Here is a 20,460-nt window from a genome sequence, read left to right as displayed (position 1 = left end):
GCTCCCAAGCTAAACTCTGCCCTCAAACATATGGTGCACTCAGTTGTGGTATGCAAAACTTGTAGAGCCTCTCTGATGGTTGAAGGGTCAGTGTACGTTTCACTGAAAGTTTTTGAGACAGTGATTTGTGGGTCAAGGAGAAAAGCTTTCTGTCACAGGAGGTGGGGGGGGGGATTGAGTGGTCGTCTCTAGCAAGCTTGTCTAAAACTTGAGCAGGTATTATGGATTATAGAGGCTGTATCTCTGCTTTATTGCACTCAGTCACTCTGCAAAATAACACTTTCAATCAAGCCAAGTGTCATGGTGGAGCTTCTTCACACACATAAACACAGCCTTCCTCTAACACAGCCCACCTGGTGTGTGTGTGTGTGTGTGTGTGTGTGTGTGTGTGTGTGTGTGTGTGTGTGTGTGTGTTTATCTGTGCCAAGGTGTGTATTTCTGCGACCCTCTTTATTATGAACTGCCAAGAGGCACAACATCCAAGACCACACTCATGCTCACACTAGATAGGGGACGATTACTGGTTTTAATGATATGCCACTGACTGAATATGTATGCTCATTCCAAATTTGATACCTTAACACATTCCAGCTAAGTTGACACAGGAGCCCTGCGTTACCTTTACCTCTTAACAAATAATAATAACACTTAATAATAATTTAGAGACTGGTATTCTGGTTTTCTTCTGTTCTACAAGTCTTCATTTACGCAAACAGACAGGGACTTCACTATCGTATTTTTGTGCTTCATAATGCGCCTCAGTGAGAGACAGATCTGTGCTAGCCAGTCTGGACGTTCAAGTACCCCCACTCTCAGATTACACAGCCATTCTGTTGTAACACATGCAGAATGTGGCTTGGCATTGTTATGCTAAAAGGAGAATGGACGTCCCTGAAAAAGACGGCATCTAAAAGGCAGCACATATTGCTCCAAAAAAGTGTAATTGTGCCATCACAGATGTGGAAGTTACTGATGCCATAGGCACTAATACACAACCCTGGCCTTTGAACTTCACGCTGGTAACAGTCTGGATGGTCTTCATGTTCTTTTGGCGACATCCATTTTTCCATAAACAGTCTAGGCTGGGTTTCCCTGAAAGCATCTTAGCATAGATCATCTCAACAAAGACCGACCTGGTGAGATGATCCTAACTCTAAGGTGTTTTTGGGAACCTGGCCCTGAAAGGTTGGACACAAGACACGTTTCTACTGTGTGTCAACCTATTTCAGATGAGCTTGAGCCCAGAGAAGACGGCAGTGTTTCTGGGACAAGGGCATCCAGTTGTGGTTTTTAGCTTTGCCCCTTTTTGCACAGAGATTTCTCTGGATTCCCTGAATCAACTCAACCTTCCTCATAAAGGACTAGGTCTTTCCTAGATGTTCCTTTTATACCCAAGCATATAACCAAGCATTTCACAGTGTTCCTAGTCTCAAAGACCAACAGTGGTCTCTATGAACACTCTTTCAGTGTGCTTACAATCGTCAGATTCCTCCGCTCGGGGAAGCGGTCCGAAGTGCAGTCAGCATTACAAAATGTTCTTCCACATTCCGTGCACTTTTCCACCAGAGGTCTCCAAATCCGCAAACGTTACATAGTGTAGCTTTAATTAGCTTTAAAAAGAGAAAACAAACCATTAGCAGCCATGTGCTTTGATATGAGAGATGATATTAATGTTCATATGTATGTTTTATCATTTTTTTTATTTATTTATGTATTTCTTTTTGGTCTAGAAGCTATCCTAGATGGACTAAATATATCTATAATATATCAATGATTTTTTATGAAAATATCTATATTTATTAATAATTTTTCATGGTTAATTGATTTTTCAAAATAGCTTACTATCCTAACAGTAAAAGAATACCTTGATAATATTCTAAACTGACCATTTTGGTCACTGATCTCGGGGAAATTTTTGGTTCTTCCCATTGCTAGCACACACACTGTAAATGGAGTGCTATTTGGTTGGAATGAGCATGCTAATGTATCACGGGGGCATTCAACACCGCATGCATGATGATATAGAGCATCACTGATTTCCCCCACCAGTCACAGATACAAACACATATTTCAAATTTAAACCGTACAGCAATCTAAAGCTCCGTCTCTGCTTTCTCAGTGCCGTATTTCTGGCCACCCTGACAACACCAGGGCCTTTTAGAGCCCGTATAAAACAGGAGAGCATTTTCTCATTCCTCTTTATTGTCCAATTTCATGACTTCTGTATTACTCCTCATTTTCTTTTTTCCTTTAATAGTCGGTGGACCAGACTGCTGCAGTGCTCTGCCCCAGAGTTCTCATTGAGAGAATATTGATGAAGCAGACTCAGCCATTACTGTACTTCAGTGGCGTTAAAGGAGGCTCACCCATGATGAAATATTAACTCAGGCTACAAATTTGCCCATTACAACCGTGCTTGTTAAAATACTCAGCCCCGCTTCAACGTTAACGCCTCATCTTCCCAGCCCTCGCCCATGTAAATTTGATTTGGGGTCACAGTCTGACAGCGGCAAAGTCCGCTTGGTGTAATTAAGCGCATTTTTTTTCTTTCGATGTCTCAAACTTTTATGCTCCGTTGCAGATCCAGAATGCTGATGATGTGCTCATAACTCCCTTGGAGAAGTTTCGCAAGGAGCAGATCGGAGCAGCTAAAGTAAGTGTTAATTCTCTCTTTATAAAACTTGCATTTCTCTTACGGCTGAACAGCGCACACCCACAAGTGGAAGGGATACTGAAAATGTTCAAGACGTGCTTTTACTTCAGGGGAAATCTAAATGAGAAAAACTAAGTAAGAAAAACTACCTAACTTTCATTCAACAGCTTGGATGAAAGTGCTAAAAGTGCTTGGTATTTCATTTTGGCTGGCAGAATGAATAGGTTAATTTTATTAAATGTGTATTTAAGCATAGATCTGTAGGTCACTAATCTGTGGGTAGCTAAAGAAATGCAGATCTGAATGGAAAATTAGCACATAAAGCCCCCAATACATTCAATGTTCTAATTTGTGAACTTAGCTACTTTAAGGTGCGCCCATTGCTGACACCGGCGTTTAATCGCACTAACACAGCTTCTGTAACAAGCCAAACGACAAGTTTCACCTAGAGGGGTATAAAGCCCCCCAGCTTTGGACTCTGGAGTAGTGGGGGTTCTCTGGAGTGATGGAGCTCCACCCAGTAACTTTGGGATGAGTTGGAGTGGTGTTACCGCAGCAAATGGGGGCAACCTCCCTATTAATACCCCTGATTTCAGTATAGCATTGACCAATAGAATGGGACACTTTGCCAAGGCAAATGAGCCCAAGGTCACCAGGCCAAACAACAAGCTTCAACTAGGGAAAGTATAAAGCCCCCCAGCTTCAGAATGTGGAGTAGTGGGGGTTCTCTGGAGTGATGGAGCTCAACCCAATACCTTTGGGATGAGTTGGAGTGGTGTTACTGTAGCAAAGGGGAACAACCTCCCTATTAATAGCCATCAGTAGGTTCATTAAAAGCGCGCCACACAGCTTCTGTAATCTCCATAGAATTGCATTGACCGTTAGAATGGGACACTTTGCCATGGGAAATGAGCCTAAGCTCACCACACCAAATGGCAAGCTTAAGCTAGAGGGGTATAAAGCCCCCCCAGCTTTGGGCTGTGGAGTAGTTGGGGTTCTCTGGATTGATAGCGCTCAACCCAATAACTTTGGGATGACTTGGAGTGGCATTTGTGCAGCAAATGCGGGGCAACCTCCCTATTAATACCCTTGATTTCAGTGGAAACAGCAAAAAACTGTAAGTAAGACTGTGTTAACATTACAGGCCTCTTGCATGCAGCCTCAGTCTTAGACGCCCCAGGGCACATGTAAGTGTGTGATAACTATAGTAAGTAAAGTAGCCACAGCTGTCTGGTTTGTGTCAGTTTCATTCTGTTTGGCTATCCAAATGCAGTGGATTTGTCTGTCTGATAGAAAAAAAAGTACTTTTGCAAGTAGATGCATGTTCTGCACACCGTGACTGAGCCTTTCGGAGCAAAACACTAGCAGGATTGAAAAGATTGCCTGCCCCTACAAATCACACAGAAATGATGGTTTGTAATTATTATTAATGATCATTATTTTTTTCATGTCAGTCAAACCATCTTTTCCTGTGAAAGTAGGCTGTTCTTGGCCTTGTGTGAACACAAAAACCTGATGAGATTTGACACACTCAGAAGTCCTAGACTGGATACCCATCTTATACTAGGCATCTATACTGGGCAGGCATATGTCACTGTGTTCATCATCCAGTGGACAGTGCGTCGACTGTTGGGCAAAATACTCTGTAATGGGAAAAATGGCTGAATACTGAAGATACTTTTTGAAATGTATTCAGTAATGCATTCCATTACCATACATGAAAAGTGCATTTCGATACATTTACAACACATCTTGGGAAGGCACATGGGGAAAACCTTCGTTTTTGAGATTGTGTTTCTCACTTTACTGATTGGCAATTTTCTTCATGTAATTATTCTCTCAATATGTTTCACTTCAGTACACTGCTGCTCCCACAATCCCCTGGGCAGGAGTCCAATATAACACTCATGTTAACCTTTTCACTCCAGACATGTCCACTGCTGAGGATTGTTAGATTGATAAGAGCTCAGTAACACTGAGATTGATAACAGATCATAGCATTGATTTATCAGTCTACTCAGGCTTTAGCAGAGCTCAGTAACACTGAGATTAATAACTGACCACATTGATTTATCAGTCTACTCAGGCTTTAGCAGAGCTTAGTAACACTGGGATTAATAACTGATCATCACATTGATTTATCAGTCTACTCAGGCTTTAGCAGAGCTCAGTAACACTGAGATTAATAACTGATCATCACATTGATTTATCAGTCTACTCAGGCTTTAGCAGAGCTCAGTAACACTGAGATTAATAACTGATCACATTGATTTATCAGTCTACTCAGGCTTTAGCAGAGCTCAGTAACACTGAGATTAATAACTGATCACATTGATTTATCAGTCTACTCAGGCTTTAGCAGAGCTCAGTAACACTGAGATTAATAACTGATCACATTGATTCATCAGTCTACTCAGGCTTTAGCAGAGCTCAGTAACACTGAGATTAATAACTGATCACATTGATTCATCAGTCTACTCAGGCTTTAGCAGAGCTCAGTAACACTGAGATTAATAACTGATCATCATATTGATTTATCAGTCTACTCAGGCTTTAGCAGAGCTCAGTAACACTGAGATTAATAACTGATCACATTGATTTATCAGTCTGCTCAGGCTTTAGCAGAGCTCAGTAACACTGAGATTAATAACTGATCATCATATTGATTTATCAGTCTTCTCAGGCTTTAGCAGAGCTCAGTAACACTGAGATTAATAACTGCACTAATTTGTCTGCGTTAAATTAATTTTACCGTATGTTTCACCCTAAATAAAAGTGTTTTTTCTCTGTAAATGTAGTCCAGGTAGATTTAGTCCTAATTTACACATTATATAAATGTCTGTATTGCATTAGTGTATATGTACATAAAAAATTGGACATCAGCATTGGCCTACAATTCGCAATTGGTGCACCCGTACTTACTTTCAGAGCAGTTCAAAACCCTTAAAAAACAAGAATATCAAGCATCCAGGTAGAGCAATCAGATTTGAATGAAAATGCTGAAGTGCTAAGTGAGTTGAGTGATAAGGCTTGTAATGTGAATGTAGCCTGTAAGTGTAAGTCATCCATTCCTTCTCACCATTGTGCTCATCTCAGCCCAGCTCACAGTAGGAGTAGACAGCGAAGAGGCTCATATTCAGGCTTGTTCACCGCTGAAGCAATACAGCTACTTAATATCACAGAAAAGCCCAGAAGGATGTTGAAAATTGAGTTGAAATGGCAAGAAGTCAACAGCGTAATTGTTTTTCAAGTGATTTTGAGAGGCTAATTGTTCAATAGCTGTCTGAAAAAGAGGTTTTCAGTGTGGTGAGTGAAGATGGAACAGTTATTAGTATTGAAATATGGATTGCCTAGTAGGAGAGTTTTTTTTTTTGTATGATCCCAGCAATAACACTGAAAAGGGAATTCCACCAATTTCTTCAGAATTTCTGCACATTTAAATCTTTAAGAGGTAAACAGTCATTAGAGTGGTTTGATGAGCCATTCTAGAGAAACCTAATGCATCATATTTGTTCACAGTTGTGGTGATAGGAACCAGACGTCTGAAGCGTTTAATGCTCCTAAAAGCTACATAAAAAGTTATTACATTAGATATTACCCCAATACAACCCCAACCATTATGTTTTGTTTTTTGCACAGGGTAAGAAATTTTGCCCCTTCTTACATGCTCTGTCCAAGCCCACCAGCTGTTCCCACCCAGTTTGTGTACTGTAGTGTGAGAGACGCACAGACACATTGTTGTTTGGTTGAGCCGACTGCTGTGGCTCTACAGTGCTTTCAGTATCTGCCCCGGTCACCTGCTCATATTAGGTGTCATTTTCTCACTGTGCCTTATTACACAGCTGTCCACCTGACAGCCGTCCAGCCTGTCTTTAGTCTGGCTGTAATGTTACAGGTCAGTGCTGATGGCTGAGACACACAGACCATGTATTCCTTCCCAGACTTGCTGTGCTAAATGGGCTCGCCATGTCTGTTTCCTTCATAACGTGACAAATCCAGACCACAACAGGCTGCAGCTGCTAAAGAGCCGATAAGGGCCTGAGCAAAAGTTTTTATACCATGCAAAAATGTTTGCCTGGTTGCATCATTATTGCATGTGTACTCTCAGCATGGAAATCGAACTCATTAAGCAAAGTTGAGGTTCTAAGTCTGTTTTTTTTCCCCCATCTCTTCACTGCATGCATATAAATGAGGTAAGATGAGTGCCCTTATGTAAAGGGTAAGCTATTGTTTTAGCAGGAGTTTGCTGACCTGTATTGTTATTGTTGTTATTAAGTATTTGTGTATTTAAAGATAATGAGCCCTCAGCCCCCTAAGTGCTGGTTTTAGATGAGCAAACACACACACACACACACAAACTAGAACATACCTTCCTAATTTGTCAGGAAAAGTAGTACAATTGATAGAAAATGTCATAGGAATAAAGTACCATAAAAAGTATCCCAATGACAACCAGAGTAAACACAAAACATACAGTTTTCAAATGATCACTTCGTTTTTTGAAGGGGAAAAAAGTTATCCAACAACCTGTATCGGAACATAATTGCTCCTTCACCTAAAAAACTCCTCACGGGGGTTCAGCGAAGCAGCGTCACACACATCATTTGTCATTAATTGTCGACTGTTGGGGTTGCTGCTTCATTTGAACTCGTGATGACAGGGCAAAGAATTATGCTTATGAAAATCACCTCATTGATGATGCCCAGCGGGTGCGACGGCGGCTGCAGGGTCAGACTCCCACTTCGGTTGCAGCATCTCGCTCTCATTTAGCTACGTTTCTGTTACCGTAACTGTAACTTTAACCTTTATTATTGCTTTTGTTAGTCTGCTGCTTATTGACTTATCCATAGTTCTCCAGCGAACACTGTCGAGCAAAGTCTGCCAAAGGTGTTGTCCAGTGCTAATTCTACTGATATTGCCTGCATTAGAGGTGAATTTTGCTTGTAAGTGGTATTCCAGACTCGACGTACTGAGGTGATAAAATCACTGTGGCAGTGGCTGGAAATAAGTTCATTTCCTGTTGTTATTTGTGTTTATTTTTGCTGTCATTATTGTTTTTCTTCCTCTTCTTTCTGCTGTGGTGCTTAGTAACATTGCTTTGTATGAATGGGTCATGTCATAAGTGCAGTGCTGACTCAGCTGAGGTGGAATGGGTTAGGGTTAAGGGGTAGTTGTCAACATTAGTGCAAATGTTGTTGTTTAAATCTATGAATATAAAAATCAATAAAAATCAATGATCACAAAAAATGTTAGTTTCCTATTGGCCAGCTTCGTATTGAAATTTTCAGGTTCACTGTAAATGCTGCAGCACTTTGTGGCACCTATACAGCATGGTTTGATGGGTGAAGATGTCAAAATGCATTAATGGCATTAATCATTTTCACATTAACATTTTGACAACCTGTTCATTTCGATACCACTAATTGTTTTCTATTTCTTTTTCATTTATGAGATATAAACTCTATATATAAAATATAATTTACTGTTGTTCACATTTCTCACTGTGGGGCTTTGGCCTTTTATTTGAGACCAAAATAATCCAAAAAGAGAAGAATAGAGCTGCTTCAGTTCCTCCTGGTATTCTATGTTCCACTCCAATTCTATGACTTACTCAGGAATTAAAATACTTGTAAATTGAAGAAAAGTATGTCTTACCAATAAATGAATGCAATTGTTTTTTTGTTTACTTAATTTTAGCTAACGATTGTTAACATAGTTGTCTTGTTTTTAGTATTAAATTAGTCAACACAGTCAAAACTACATTAACTGATGTAGTTGTTACTTGTTTACTTAATAATAGCTAATCATGATTGATTATTAATGTACTTCATGTGATGTTAATGTTAAAAAATGCATTAATCTATATTAGTAATTTTTAATGAAAAATGGATTTTACAAAATAACTGCTACAGAGCATCAAACCACATGTTATGAATCATGGAATATCCACTAAAATATGTAATTTAATCCACTTGTGTTCTGTTTTTCACAGTTACCTCAGAATAAAGTGGGTCACACCAGTGACTTCAGCTAAAAGCTTCATATGAAATCATGAGCTAAATGAGAAAATCTCTGATAATTGAAAGAGTCAGTGGACTCACCATGTGCTTTTCTTCATAGATCCTCAGAAAACAGGTAAAAGGAAGTCAAGTGATGTCATCAGTGTGATTTTTATTTCAAAATAAGAGATTTTTTGTTTACACAGTAACACCAGTGACACGACTGAGGACAACAACTTTCATTATATATTTTATAATATTTATTTGGCTGATTCCATAGTCATGTATAGATTATTGCAGTTAAAATTGCAGAAAAACATGTTTTTTACCTCTAAATATAGCCTCACCCTTTACACATGACTGTGGGGACGAGCTCTTCTGTGGTGCTTGGAGTTCTAGATAATTGATTTAAAAAACAATATTGCTAAATTGAGGCTCAAGAAGGTGTAACTGTTACAATAACTTAGTGTTTTATATTAAAATATAAATAAATTGTAACCCTAACATGTTTTTCAAGTGTAATATATCTGTAAATGCTAGGGACACAAAAATGGACGTTTCTGTAGAATGACCCAGCAACAAAGCATTAAGAAAAAACAAACAAAATGTGATGAAATATTTACCAACATGTCAGTTCACACGAGGTTGATGTAACATGTTTGCAGTTCGTTTCATAGTAGGCAGGTTTACAGACAAGGGAAAAAAACCTGGATGGGATTAAAATCAGAGATGCTCTGGAAATAATTACATAACCTCGCCTCCCCATGTTAAACTAACCCCATTTAAATAGTACTAATGCTAAAGTAGCTTCGCACCCCCTCATGCCACACACACAGCAGTCTCACCAGCAGCAACCATGTGCTCCACTGTGGTCCTGTAGCTGTGAGGCACAGTCTCATTATACATTAAATCCAACAGCTTGAAAAGCCAGAGACTGTGTTTGTGGTCAACCATTCGGTTAGATCATCACAGGGGCACACACACACACACACACACACACACACACTGGTGGTGGTGTTGTCTGTACGTCCCACCAGGCCACCGTATCTGAGGCCTTGTTTCCCTGCTGAAGCCAGCATGTGGCTTTCTCCCATCTGGCCACAACCCAAAGTCTGTGATTTGCAGGGTGTTCCTACCACAAAGCCGCTTCTGATTCATATTGCATGAAAAGAGGCCGTGATCATGGCTTCTGCTCTGGGAGTTTGAACTGTAGGACCCAAGAAAAGACAGTTCTCTATAGCAAAGGTGATGAGAGTCCATATAATCAAAGACAGATGAGCCCTCACATCAATAGCTAAACGCTCAAATAAAGCTCCTTCACAAATTTTCCAAGACTAGTTCATGCATAGACTAATCAGCTTGTGTCTTTTGTTAAGGCTAGCAAAGCTAACAGGTATTGGAAGCTTATCATGCTGTTTGTAGGCCTAATGAGTCACACATGTACACTGCACTGGGTTGTTATAAGTATAGACTCATTTATGGAGCATTCTTTCCAACAAACTGCAATCCCACAGTTACAAAAATTATAATGATAATAAATATTCAGGGGATTATTTTTTTAGAATTATGTGGATTATATAATAATCTATTTAAACCCAATGCATAGAGATAGTAATAAGCTAAAATATGCCATATCTTTATTTTTAGAGTACTTCTGATTGGGAGGTGGCTGCCCCAAACCCTACCCCCAACTTACATACTTTAATTTTTTTGAGATTTTTGTTGTTTTTTAAAAAGATCTTTTTGATTCATTTTAAAGTGAATATGAAATATCTATGTTTATCTTGAGTTAAATAAAACCACAAAGAGCTTTAGTTTATAGACGGAGGCTTATTTTAGCCACACCCCTGCATTTTAGAGCAGCAAATGAAGCTGCATCCCTGTCCCTCTTGGCCACATGGTGAGCAGTTAGATCCCATTGTATTAAGTAAAAGTATCCCAAAGTCTGAGAATTAGTGTGTAACATTAAGAATTGTCGATTAAGCCATTTTTTTGGGCTTTAATGAAAAATATGATTCAATGTGTATGTCTGTTCAAAGCTCTGTTTGCTAGTCGTGTACTGGCTAGCGTTTTTGAGTTATAATCAAAATTAACTAAAATTGTCATTGCTTAGCTAGTGATGAAATAGAACTGTCAGTCATTTATTTTAATAAAATAAACATAATGAAAGTATAGGGTCACTCAAAGCAAAAGAAATTTAGTCTAAAGTCCAAATCAGCCTCAAATGTGTTTTTGACTTTGAACCAAGTTGGTAGAATGGTCTTTATGAGGTTTCAGGCTGGGGCTATTACTCTTCTTTTAAGGAGGAATTCCAGTTTCTATATTATTCAGTAGTTGAGATGTAAACAAAGTTATTGAGAGCGGTTTGATGTGAAATGCTCCACTCTAGAGAAACTCTGTGGTTTCTTTACAGTGGTGGTGATAGGAACCAGGGGTCCGGATGTCTACAATACAAATATAGCTTTCAGAAATGACCAGTGAACCTACACATGACTTCTGAGTTTTATATGTAATGTTGACAGTGGTAAAGTAGCATAAAATTTAAATCAGAAACCGACCACGACACTGACTGTAACAGATTAATCACGAAGTGCTAACATTAATAAAATGCACACAGAATATAATTTAGGCAGCGTTTACATTACAAGCCTCAGTTCAGATTTTTTGTACTGAGATCCAATTTTTCTAACTTGATGGTTTTCATCTGTGTGGGTAATTGACTCGTATCTGTTATCAGCATTAACACTCCTGCATCCTGAAGCGACCTGCATATGCACAAAACAAAAATTAGTTGTTGACAAGATAATTTGCCCTGGACAATTCTTAGGTATTCATTATTACAGAGAAGATGAAAAAGATCAGATGCATTTTTTTTTGCAGCACTAACTTCTTAGGAGCTGCTCTCATGTTAAAGCTGAATGGGAACAAAAACACACATTAATTCTGAGCTGGCCATTCTTGTTATGGTTGTATGGCCACAAATAGACCATGTATGAATGTAGGTCAGATCTGGTATGACAAGATCAGTGTAACAATAAAGCAGAAAATCAGCACTCTAGATTTTGGAACAAGTCTGCTTATTGATCCACATATGCTGATAAAACTGACTGCTTAGATATTGAAATGAAATGACATGGAATTTTTTTATACTTTATAGCATTTAAACAATTCAGCCGGTACAATGAAAGTATGGTAGCAGTTTACTGAAGGGCAGCGTTCATAAAGCTACATGATGCCTACAGCAAAAAATGTAACACTCTCGGTCAAATGACATGAAAATTAGAACATCCTCTGCAGAGAACACACTTAAAACCTGGCATTTTTCTGCAAATTTTAGTGCATAATTTCTTTTTATTTTCTGAGTTTAACAAGAAAAAAAACATAAATATGTAAAATAGGTTATTAAATTCAGCAAATAAACAGTAACAGTGGATGAAAATGTGCAGAAGTGTGTTCTCTGTAGCGGATGTGTACTTTTTTAAGTTAAAAAAAATAACAAAACATGCAATTTAGGGTACCCAAACTTTTGGATGTGGCTGTAATAAATGTTTCTGAGGTGAAATGATATCAAGACTGAGAAAAGTAGGCTATATATAACTAGCACTAGTTGGAATAAACCTTTTCAAATGATTATGTATTTTTATGTCAAGTGTCATTAGAAGCTTGCGTAGGTGTCATGTAGCTTTACGAATGCTGCTTGTCAGTTAGGCGTTATGACACATATTGATTTCTGACCCTGTATGACATGCAGTTTGCTACAAAAATGGACAACAGTGCTTAACAAACTGACGTGGTTTAAAACGATTGTTAATTGCCAGGTTAGAAGCTTCCATTACTTGTTAGCTACATTAACCCCGGTGCCCCCCGAAGAAGCAAAGTCAGACCCAAGCATGTCTTGGCTGGTCGACTACATTTAGAGTAAGGGAAACAACAATTTCTATTGGTTCCTCTTGAAAAGGAAGGTGCTTAGGGTAGTACTGGTTACCTTCATCGTTTTTATGCATGTTGGGACAGCTGTATTGCGGGCAGCCATCTCTGTAATGTTCATCCGAGCTGTTACATCTCTGTGCACCATTGCGACAGGCCAATAAAGACACCCCCTCTCCATTATCGCCCCTACCTCTCTATTTGTAAAACGGCCACTTGTAAAAGCTATTGCCCCTGTCACTCGCTCTCCTCTTTATTTCCTCTTTAACCACATTCTTCCTAATGGTGCAGTTACAAACACCTTTTCCATAAATGCACACTGGAAACTGAGAGAGAGGTAAAAACCTGGCCGTTAGCAGAGGTGGGAGGGTAGCCTTAACCCACATACAAGTAAAAATGTTGTTTCTTCAAGAATATAATGATAGTAGGAGTAGAAACTATCAGGTCAAAAACAATCCCTATGGAACGACAATGAAACTTTTTAGTGCATCTGTCAGCCTCGGAACTAAAGTCCTCTATTCTCCTTTTTTTGGAATCCTTTCAATCTAAATTAAAATGCAGAAGCTCTAAAAAAGGAATGACCGGGACCTTCTGGGACGTTCAGGTAGGGCCTAAGATTTGATATCATATTTACCTAATTTTTACTTCATAGAATCATCAGGCTCAAAGACAGTGCAGGAGGGTGTGGTAACCTGGTAGCTAATATTAACGTATTCTCACCAACCAATCTGGAGTCTTCAGATTTTCCATGTCACCTTTTAGTATCAACTCAGCTTGTATAGAGGTGATACCAAAAATAGTACCAGGTACCAGTTTGCGTAATGGAAACCAAAAAAGGCAATTCAGAGTTCAATAGGCCTGCCTCTATTTAGTTGTAGAGTCTGCCTCTATTTTGTTGTAGAGTTCATCTCTATATGGTTGTAGAGTTTACCTCTATTCGGTTTTAGAGTTCGTCTCTATATGGTTGTAGAGTTGACCTCTATTTGGTTGTAGAGTCCACCTCTATTCGGTTGTAGGGTTCGCCTCTATTCGATTGTAGAGTCCACCTCTATTCGGTTGGAGAGTTCGCCTCTATTCGGTTGTAGAGTTGACCTCTATTTGGTTGTAGAGTTCATCTCTATTCAGTTGTAGAGTTCACCTCTATTCGGTTGTAGAGTTGACTTCTGTTCAATTGGAGAGTCCACCTCTGTTTGGTTGTAGGGTTCGCCTCTATTCGATTGTAGAGTCCACCTCTATTCGGTTGTAGGGTTCGCCTCTATTCGATTGTAGAGTCCACCTCTATTCGGTTGGAGAGTTCGCCTCTATTCGGTTGGAGAGTTGACCTCTATTCGGTCGTAGAGTTGACCTCTATTCGGTTGTAAAGTTGACGTCTATTCGGTTGTAGAGTTCATCTCTGTTCAGTTGTAGAGTTCACCTCTATTCACTTATAGAGTTCACCTTAATTCAGTTGAAGAGTTGACCTTTATTCGTTTGTAGAGTCCACATCTACTCAGTTGTGGTGGAGGTTTTGCTAATGCTCTGTTCATTTAAAATAAAGATGTAGCCTTATAGTTAAGATTTTGTTTATAGGTATTGCATTTTTGTTTGTATTATATTTGTTTATTTTATATCTTCTAACAAAATGACTTGTGTCAGTTATCCCTTCAACAAGCAATGTTGTCTTTTTGAGACAGCAGTCGAAATGGAAATGTTTTGGGAATTACCAAAAAGTAAACAAATGCAACAATTATGTGAGCATCTCTTCTCCAATTCTGTCGCATTATGATGGAAAAACACCACAGTGTATTGCAAATTTACATCATGAAGTTATCATTGCACCCCTAGCTATTACCCACCTCTGGCTAACAGGAGTCTCTTAACTGGCCAGTGAGAATTGAACTGGATGCTCTGGCTCAGTGTACTGGAGCGAACAGATGGATTGGGCTGGACTGCACTAGCTGCTGTGAGATACAGCCATATTAGGAAATTGTGGCCACCCTGCAACTCAAGCTGCTTAGCCCACTGAGCTCACGGGACGATGGAGCGGCCCAACCGGCCGCCCACGCCTCACTGCTGACCCTGAGCCTCTACAAACAGAGATCTTGCAAGCTACAAGTTTGAATCAGCTGAACACTGCAGCATGTGGGATTAAAATGAGGAGTTTATCAGGGCATCAGTGAATCAGGAGTCATATAATTGATTAATCATTGACAGCTATTCGATTAACCAGCTAATCTTACTATACCTTAATCTTACCTTAGTCGTACTTATGCTAGCCGGGCTGGACTGCCCTGACGTCATCCAGTCTCATTTTTATTTATGATCTATTTTCACTGACTGATAATAGCAAACCAGCTAGCTGTTTAGCTTTTTGTGTTTAGCTAACATACTCCCATAAGAGCCTTTCAATTTTATACTGGAGTTTTTATTTAATGGCTGCAGTTAGAAGTGTATATCACTCAAATGACAGTGGCTGCAGTTAGAAGTGTATATCACTCCATAAGTGTATATCACTCCAATGAATAATGATGTTAGCTAGCAAGCTAACTGGTACTATCTGAACTGTGCCAAATTGTACAGTTAGGAGACCATTACAGTAATCAGTCCTGCTAGAAACGCAGTCCTGCTAGAGGTTGCGGGGGACAGGGTCATCTGGGATTCTCTGCTCTCCCAACTGCTACTGCGACCCTAAGTGGTTAGTGATGATGATGATGATGATGATGTTGAAATAAAGGCATGATTGAGTTTCTCCAGGTCTGGGTCTGTCAGAAAATCTCTAATCTTGTTGATGTCCTTAAGGAGATAAAATGCTGATTTAGCTAAAACTGACAATCCAGATAGGCAGCTGGTCTGTGTCTTTCAACACTATTCTCAAATAAAATTACACAGTTTTGTCCCATCCAGTTAGTGATGTGCTCAAAGCATTTACAAACAACAATGGTCTCCTTTGTAAAAGGAGAGGGCCAAGTAGATCTGAGTATCATCTGTACAGCTGTGGTAAGATAGTCTTGTAGGATTTGGCCAAGAAGAAGCATGTATAAATTAAACAAGAGCTGCCCAAGAACCGAGCCTTGGGGCACACCACAGCTCACTCACATGCGCTCGGAAACATCAAAGTCAGCACTGAGATCCAGCAGTAGTAGAACAGATATTCTTTCAGAGTCTGAATTTAAACGAATGTCCTTACTCACCTTAATTAGTGCAGTTTCAGTGCTGTGATTAAGCCAGAATCCTGACCGAAATTAGTGTAGTATCTTTTGTATCTTTTTAAAGATGTAAAACCAGAAACTAGATTTTTCAGATGAAAGCTAGATTTGAAAAAGATCTGTAAGTATTTGAAAGAGTTCCTTCTAGATTTTTCTCTTTTAAGAGAGGCTTCTCAACTGCATTTTTCAAAATCACACCCAACAACAAATGGATAATTTGAAATAACTCACTGTATCAATTGAAATGTCATCAATAATGGCACTAAACGGGGACATTTTGACCATGATATCTTTATGTGGTGATGAAGAGGAGAAGGGCTCATTGAGTACTAAAGGCTTGTGTGATGTTAAGGTTTTTAAAATGGGTGTTAAAAACTATACAAACTCATTACATCTCTGTTGACACTAATTCGGAAGCCATATGTGTAGGTGACCTGTTAGTTTGTCAACCGTGTGAAGAGTATATTGCTGTTGTTAGTGTTATTGTATTGATAATGCTGGAGAAGAAGGATTGTCTAGCTTTGCACATTATTGTATTGTGATTATGCAGGCCAGCTTAGAGAAGTGTGTAACAGTACGCTTCTCTCCAATGCTGAACCACTTAGAAAATCTTTGGTAGGTGTGCTTACTCACAAGATATTAACAGCTGAGATTGGTGACGAAAAAACACTTTATTTATATTGACTTTAAAAATATTTTCAATCCCTTTCATCTGGAACATTTGTGTAATAACCACATGGATCATCCCAACCAATGGAACAGCATCTATGATGGCAAGTGGACCCGTAAGAGGACCACCACAAGCTCCTCACCTCCTCTGCGACAGTGATTTCTTCCTTTATGGGGCAACAAAATAACAGAAACTGTATCGCCCCCCCTACACTTCCTGTAGTGCGTTGCAGTCTGTCAGAGTGACCTAGCATATAATATGAACATATCTAGAACATTTATGGAGCATTTTTGTTTTAAAGTAAACAGCATATAGATACGTTGACTGTTTTCCATTATCGTTATCAGTGACTAATCAACCCTGTTGACTAATTCCTGCAGCCCTTTTCAGTATAAGTGCTTTCCATTAAGGGCTAACTAGATGTTTATGTCTGGGTAGAGCAGCTGTCAGTGCATCTGAAATGGTTGCTCCTGGTATTTATCATACTTGAACTGACTGCCTGCTGTGTTTGAAGTTGGCTGTGTTCTGGCTCCTTTCTTCTTTTTTAGCTAGGAATGTGAGTAATTTGCAGGTAAAGCGTTGCTTTGGTTCCTGGAGATTTCAGTGTGATTCAGTCCTACAAGTGCCCCTCACGTTAGAGAGTCTTGGATGTCTATGGGTTTTTATTAGACATTGTCTTTCCTTTTCATTTTATTTCATATTTTTCTTTCAGAGCATTTGCTGTTAATTTGATTTTATTGACAGTGTTTTACTGAAAATCAGAAGTCTTTCTGAAATCTTGTGTATGCAGAAGTTAAAAACATTCACTGGCCACTTTATTAGAAAACCACAAAAAGCACACTACCATGTCAGTGTCGCTGTTGTGCTGAGAACAGTTTGCTACCCAAATAATATCTGGTCAACCATGGTTCTGTGGCTAGAACCACCAGAAGACCAATGAATGGGATAGAGGGTGGCTAACACAAAATGTACATGATAACAGGCTTTATTAGGAACACCTGTACACATCATGCAGTTATCTAATCAGCCATTCTTGTGGAACGAAATGCAGATATGATCCAGCAGCCTCAGGTAATGTTCACATCATGTAAGGAGTGTCTAACAGAGTCGACAGTAAGAGACAAACTTCAAAAAAAAAACTCCAGCAGCACTGCTGTGTCTGATTCACTCATACCAGCACAACACACACTGCCACCACCATGTCAGTGTCACTGCAGTGCTGAGAATGACCCACCACCCAAATGATACCTGCTCTGTGAGGGTCCTGTGGGGGTCCTGACCACTGAGGAACAGGGTAACAAAGTCTGTAACTGTAGAACTACAAAGTGCACTGCTATGGTAAGTACAGCTGTTAAAGTGGACAGAGAGTGTAGATACAAGGAGGTGGTTTTCATAAAGTGGCCGGTCAGTAAAAATAATGTTTGGTGGTGCTGATGTGAAGAAGTCATGCATCATAAATTTGTCCTAAAGTAGCAGCAGTATATCAACAAAATAGCTCATAAAATACCCTGCCCTGCAGCTCAAAACCAAGTTTCTTTTAGTGTGTTGATCCGTTTTTTATCGAAAGTGTTCTTTTGCTATAAAAGAGCACTGCAGAAAACCGCTCAGCCACACAGCCGGAGGGCGGGGGGTTGGGGGGGAGGCGCTTTTTGTAAAGTTTATCGACTTTTTCTAGCCAGTCCCGCCTGCAGCCCACCTCAGGCGCATGCTCGATCCATTCTGGCCAGCTGGAAAGAGAGGAAGGGACAGAAAATGTGTGTGTGTGTGTGCGTATTGTAAGAATCATTTGCATTCATTCATACACTGCTCATCAAAAGTTTGGGAACACCAAGCCTTTTGAAATGTTTTGAACACAACTTACCAAACTGTTTAGACTTTGTCTGTTTCTTTGCAAGAATGGAAAAAAGTGAAGGAACAACTTTATTTGTTGAGTTGAACATGTTGGGAAAAAAAATATAACATATAAAATGTGCCATAATTTTTGCACATTTTATGTTCTATTTATTCAACAAATAAACAGAAATAATAATGTGCAATAAAGTTGACAGAAAAATGACATGTTTACGTACATTTTAGAGGATGTGCCAACTTCACTTTTTGTAAATAACTTACTGTGGTAAAAAGAACAGAGCTGATGTCGTAAAACTGAGCGCTTTGTTCTTAGGAAGTGTCGTAAAAGTCAGTTGGAAACCATGAGAACAGAACGTAGTCAGCTTCTCAACAGAACTCTTTAGCTTTAACATGCTGAACGAATAATCAATTAAAACAAGGAAAAAGAACAGAAAACTAGAAAATAAAACAATTCCCAATGTCGTGAAGCTGAGTGTTAAAATATAAATATACCCAAAATATTAGCAAACAATTTAACAAAACCTTTAGATTTACATTTACAGCATTTAGCAGACGCTCTTATCCAGAGTGCTTTGTCTGTCTAGAGAAAGTATGTTTGCTAGTTACAAATAGATTAGAGAGAGCAAGACAGTCCTGAGCTCAGATACTGCTAGAAACAGAAGCTCATGTTGACACCCAGAGAAAAAGGAACAGAGTTAAACAGTGCAGTGTAATACATTTCAATAAGTACTTAACTCAGTGGTCACTTAAGTGCTGTATAAAGAGACGGTCTTCAGTCTGCGTTTGAAGACCGCGAGAGACTCGGACAGCCAGTGGGAGTTCCTTCTACCACCTGGACTCCAATACGGAGAAAAGTCTTGATGCTTGTCTTCCGTGCGTCTTGAAGGACGGCGGGTCGAGCTGAGCTGTACTTAAAGCTCAAACGGCTCAAGGTACAGTTAGAGTTTTGACCATTGCCATTATGTAGGGAGGGGCTGGTCCATTTTTGGCTTTGTAGGCATCAGGGTTTTAAATCTGGTGCAGCTGCAGGAAGCCAGTGAAGGGAGCGCAGCAGTGGAGTGACATGACTGACGAGCTGTGCTGCTGCATTCTGGATGAGTTGCAGGGGCTTGATGGCTGCATAGGAAGACCAGCCAAGAGCGAGTTGCCTTGAGATGACAAAACCTATTCTCCTTGTTTAATTGAAAAGAAAGAACAGAATGTCCTTAATCAGTTTAAGTGCATTCGGAGGCTGTAGCTTTATTCCAACAATCAGATCTAGAACATAATCACTTTTGCAGAGCTCTGATTACTCCGAAATTCTTAAAAGGCGGCAAGATGTCTCCACACTTTTGACGGGCAGTGTTCCAGACCAACAGCAGGCAGCGGAGCGTAATGTGTGAAAGCTGCTCTGGGCTGCCCGCAGCTCTGGCAGGTGGCAGAAGGCAGAGGGCAGGACGCAGGTGAGCAGCCACTGCACTGACCCGCCCTCCGCTGAGAAATCACGCCATGATGAGCTTCAATAAGTCATTAGACGTGATTAGTCATTAGATGGACGGTATGTGGGCCAGACCCCCCGAGGTCAGTCCAGTTGCTGGAGATCTGCTTTATTAAGATGAGTTATGATTGTGTATTTACTTGAAAAATAATGTGCCGCCCAAGATCAGTTCATTTCTGCGGTTAAGTTCAAGCTTCAGATTGGATTTTTTTTTAAAAGTTCCACATTGGACCCAAGGCTACTATGCACACCGGATACCTCGGGTGGACGACACTCGGCATATTACTGGAAATATTTTGACCACTGAACGTTTTCAGCCAGAAAAAAAAATGTTAAAAAAAAATGGCGGTTTCGGTTTTTGGTCAAAAGAGAAAAAACAGGCCAACAGCAAAGTGTCAGAATCTTCAGCTTTATGTTCACTGCAAGCCAGGCCTTCTCCAACATCAGCACCTGACCTCACAAATTCCCACAGACACATTCCAAACTCTTGTGGAAAGCCTTCCCATAAGAGTGGAGGCAGTTATAGCCATAAAGCTCCAATGCTCATAGTTTTAGAATGGGATGTCCAACAGGCTCATATAGGTGTAAGAGTCAGGTGTCCACATCCTTTTGGCCCTTTTATGTTTCAGGCAACTACATTTTTTAAAGTTTTACCAGTTAAAGTCAGTGTGCCAGTTACCCGACCTACGGACACCGAC

At 39.7% G+C, this 20,460-nt stretch overlaps 1 protein-coding gene across 5 annotated transcripts in view; it reads left to right on the top strand.

Annotated features, from left to right (window-relative positions):
* LOC118817762 (rho GTPase-activating protein 42) overlaps positions 1-20,460 on the top strand; it is a 185,915-nt gene that overhangs the window by 74,892 nt on the left and 90,563 nt on the right. For all 5 annotated transcript variants that reach the window (XM_036584671.1, XM_036584670.1, XM_036584669.1 and 2 more), the window contains exon 4: positions 2,582-2,653. In XM_036584671.1, the coding sequence (XP_036440564.1) occupies positions 2,582-2,653 (72 nt within the window). The remainder of the gene's footprint in view (positions 1-2,581; positions 2,654-20,460) is intronic.

The sequence above is a fragment of the Colossoma macropomum genome, unplaced genomic scaffold, assembly GCF_904425465.1.
Source record: "Colossoma macropomum unplaced genomic scaffold, Colossoma_macropomum, whole genome shotgun sequence".
Taxonomy (NCBI): domain Eukaryota; kingdom Metazoa; phylum Chordata; class Actinopteri; order Characiformes; family Serrasalmidae; genus Colossoma; species Colossoma macropomum.
The sequence above is the reverse complement of the archived record's forward strand: the minus strand, read 5'-3'. Positions and strand labels throughout refer to the sequence as shown.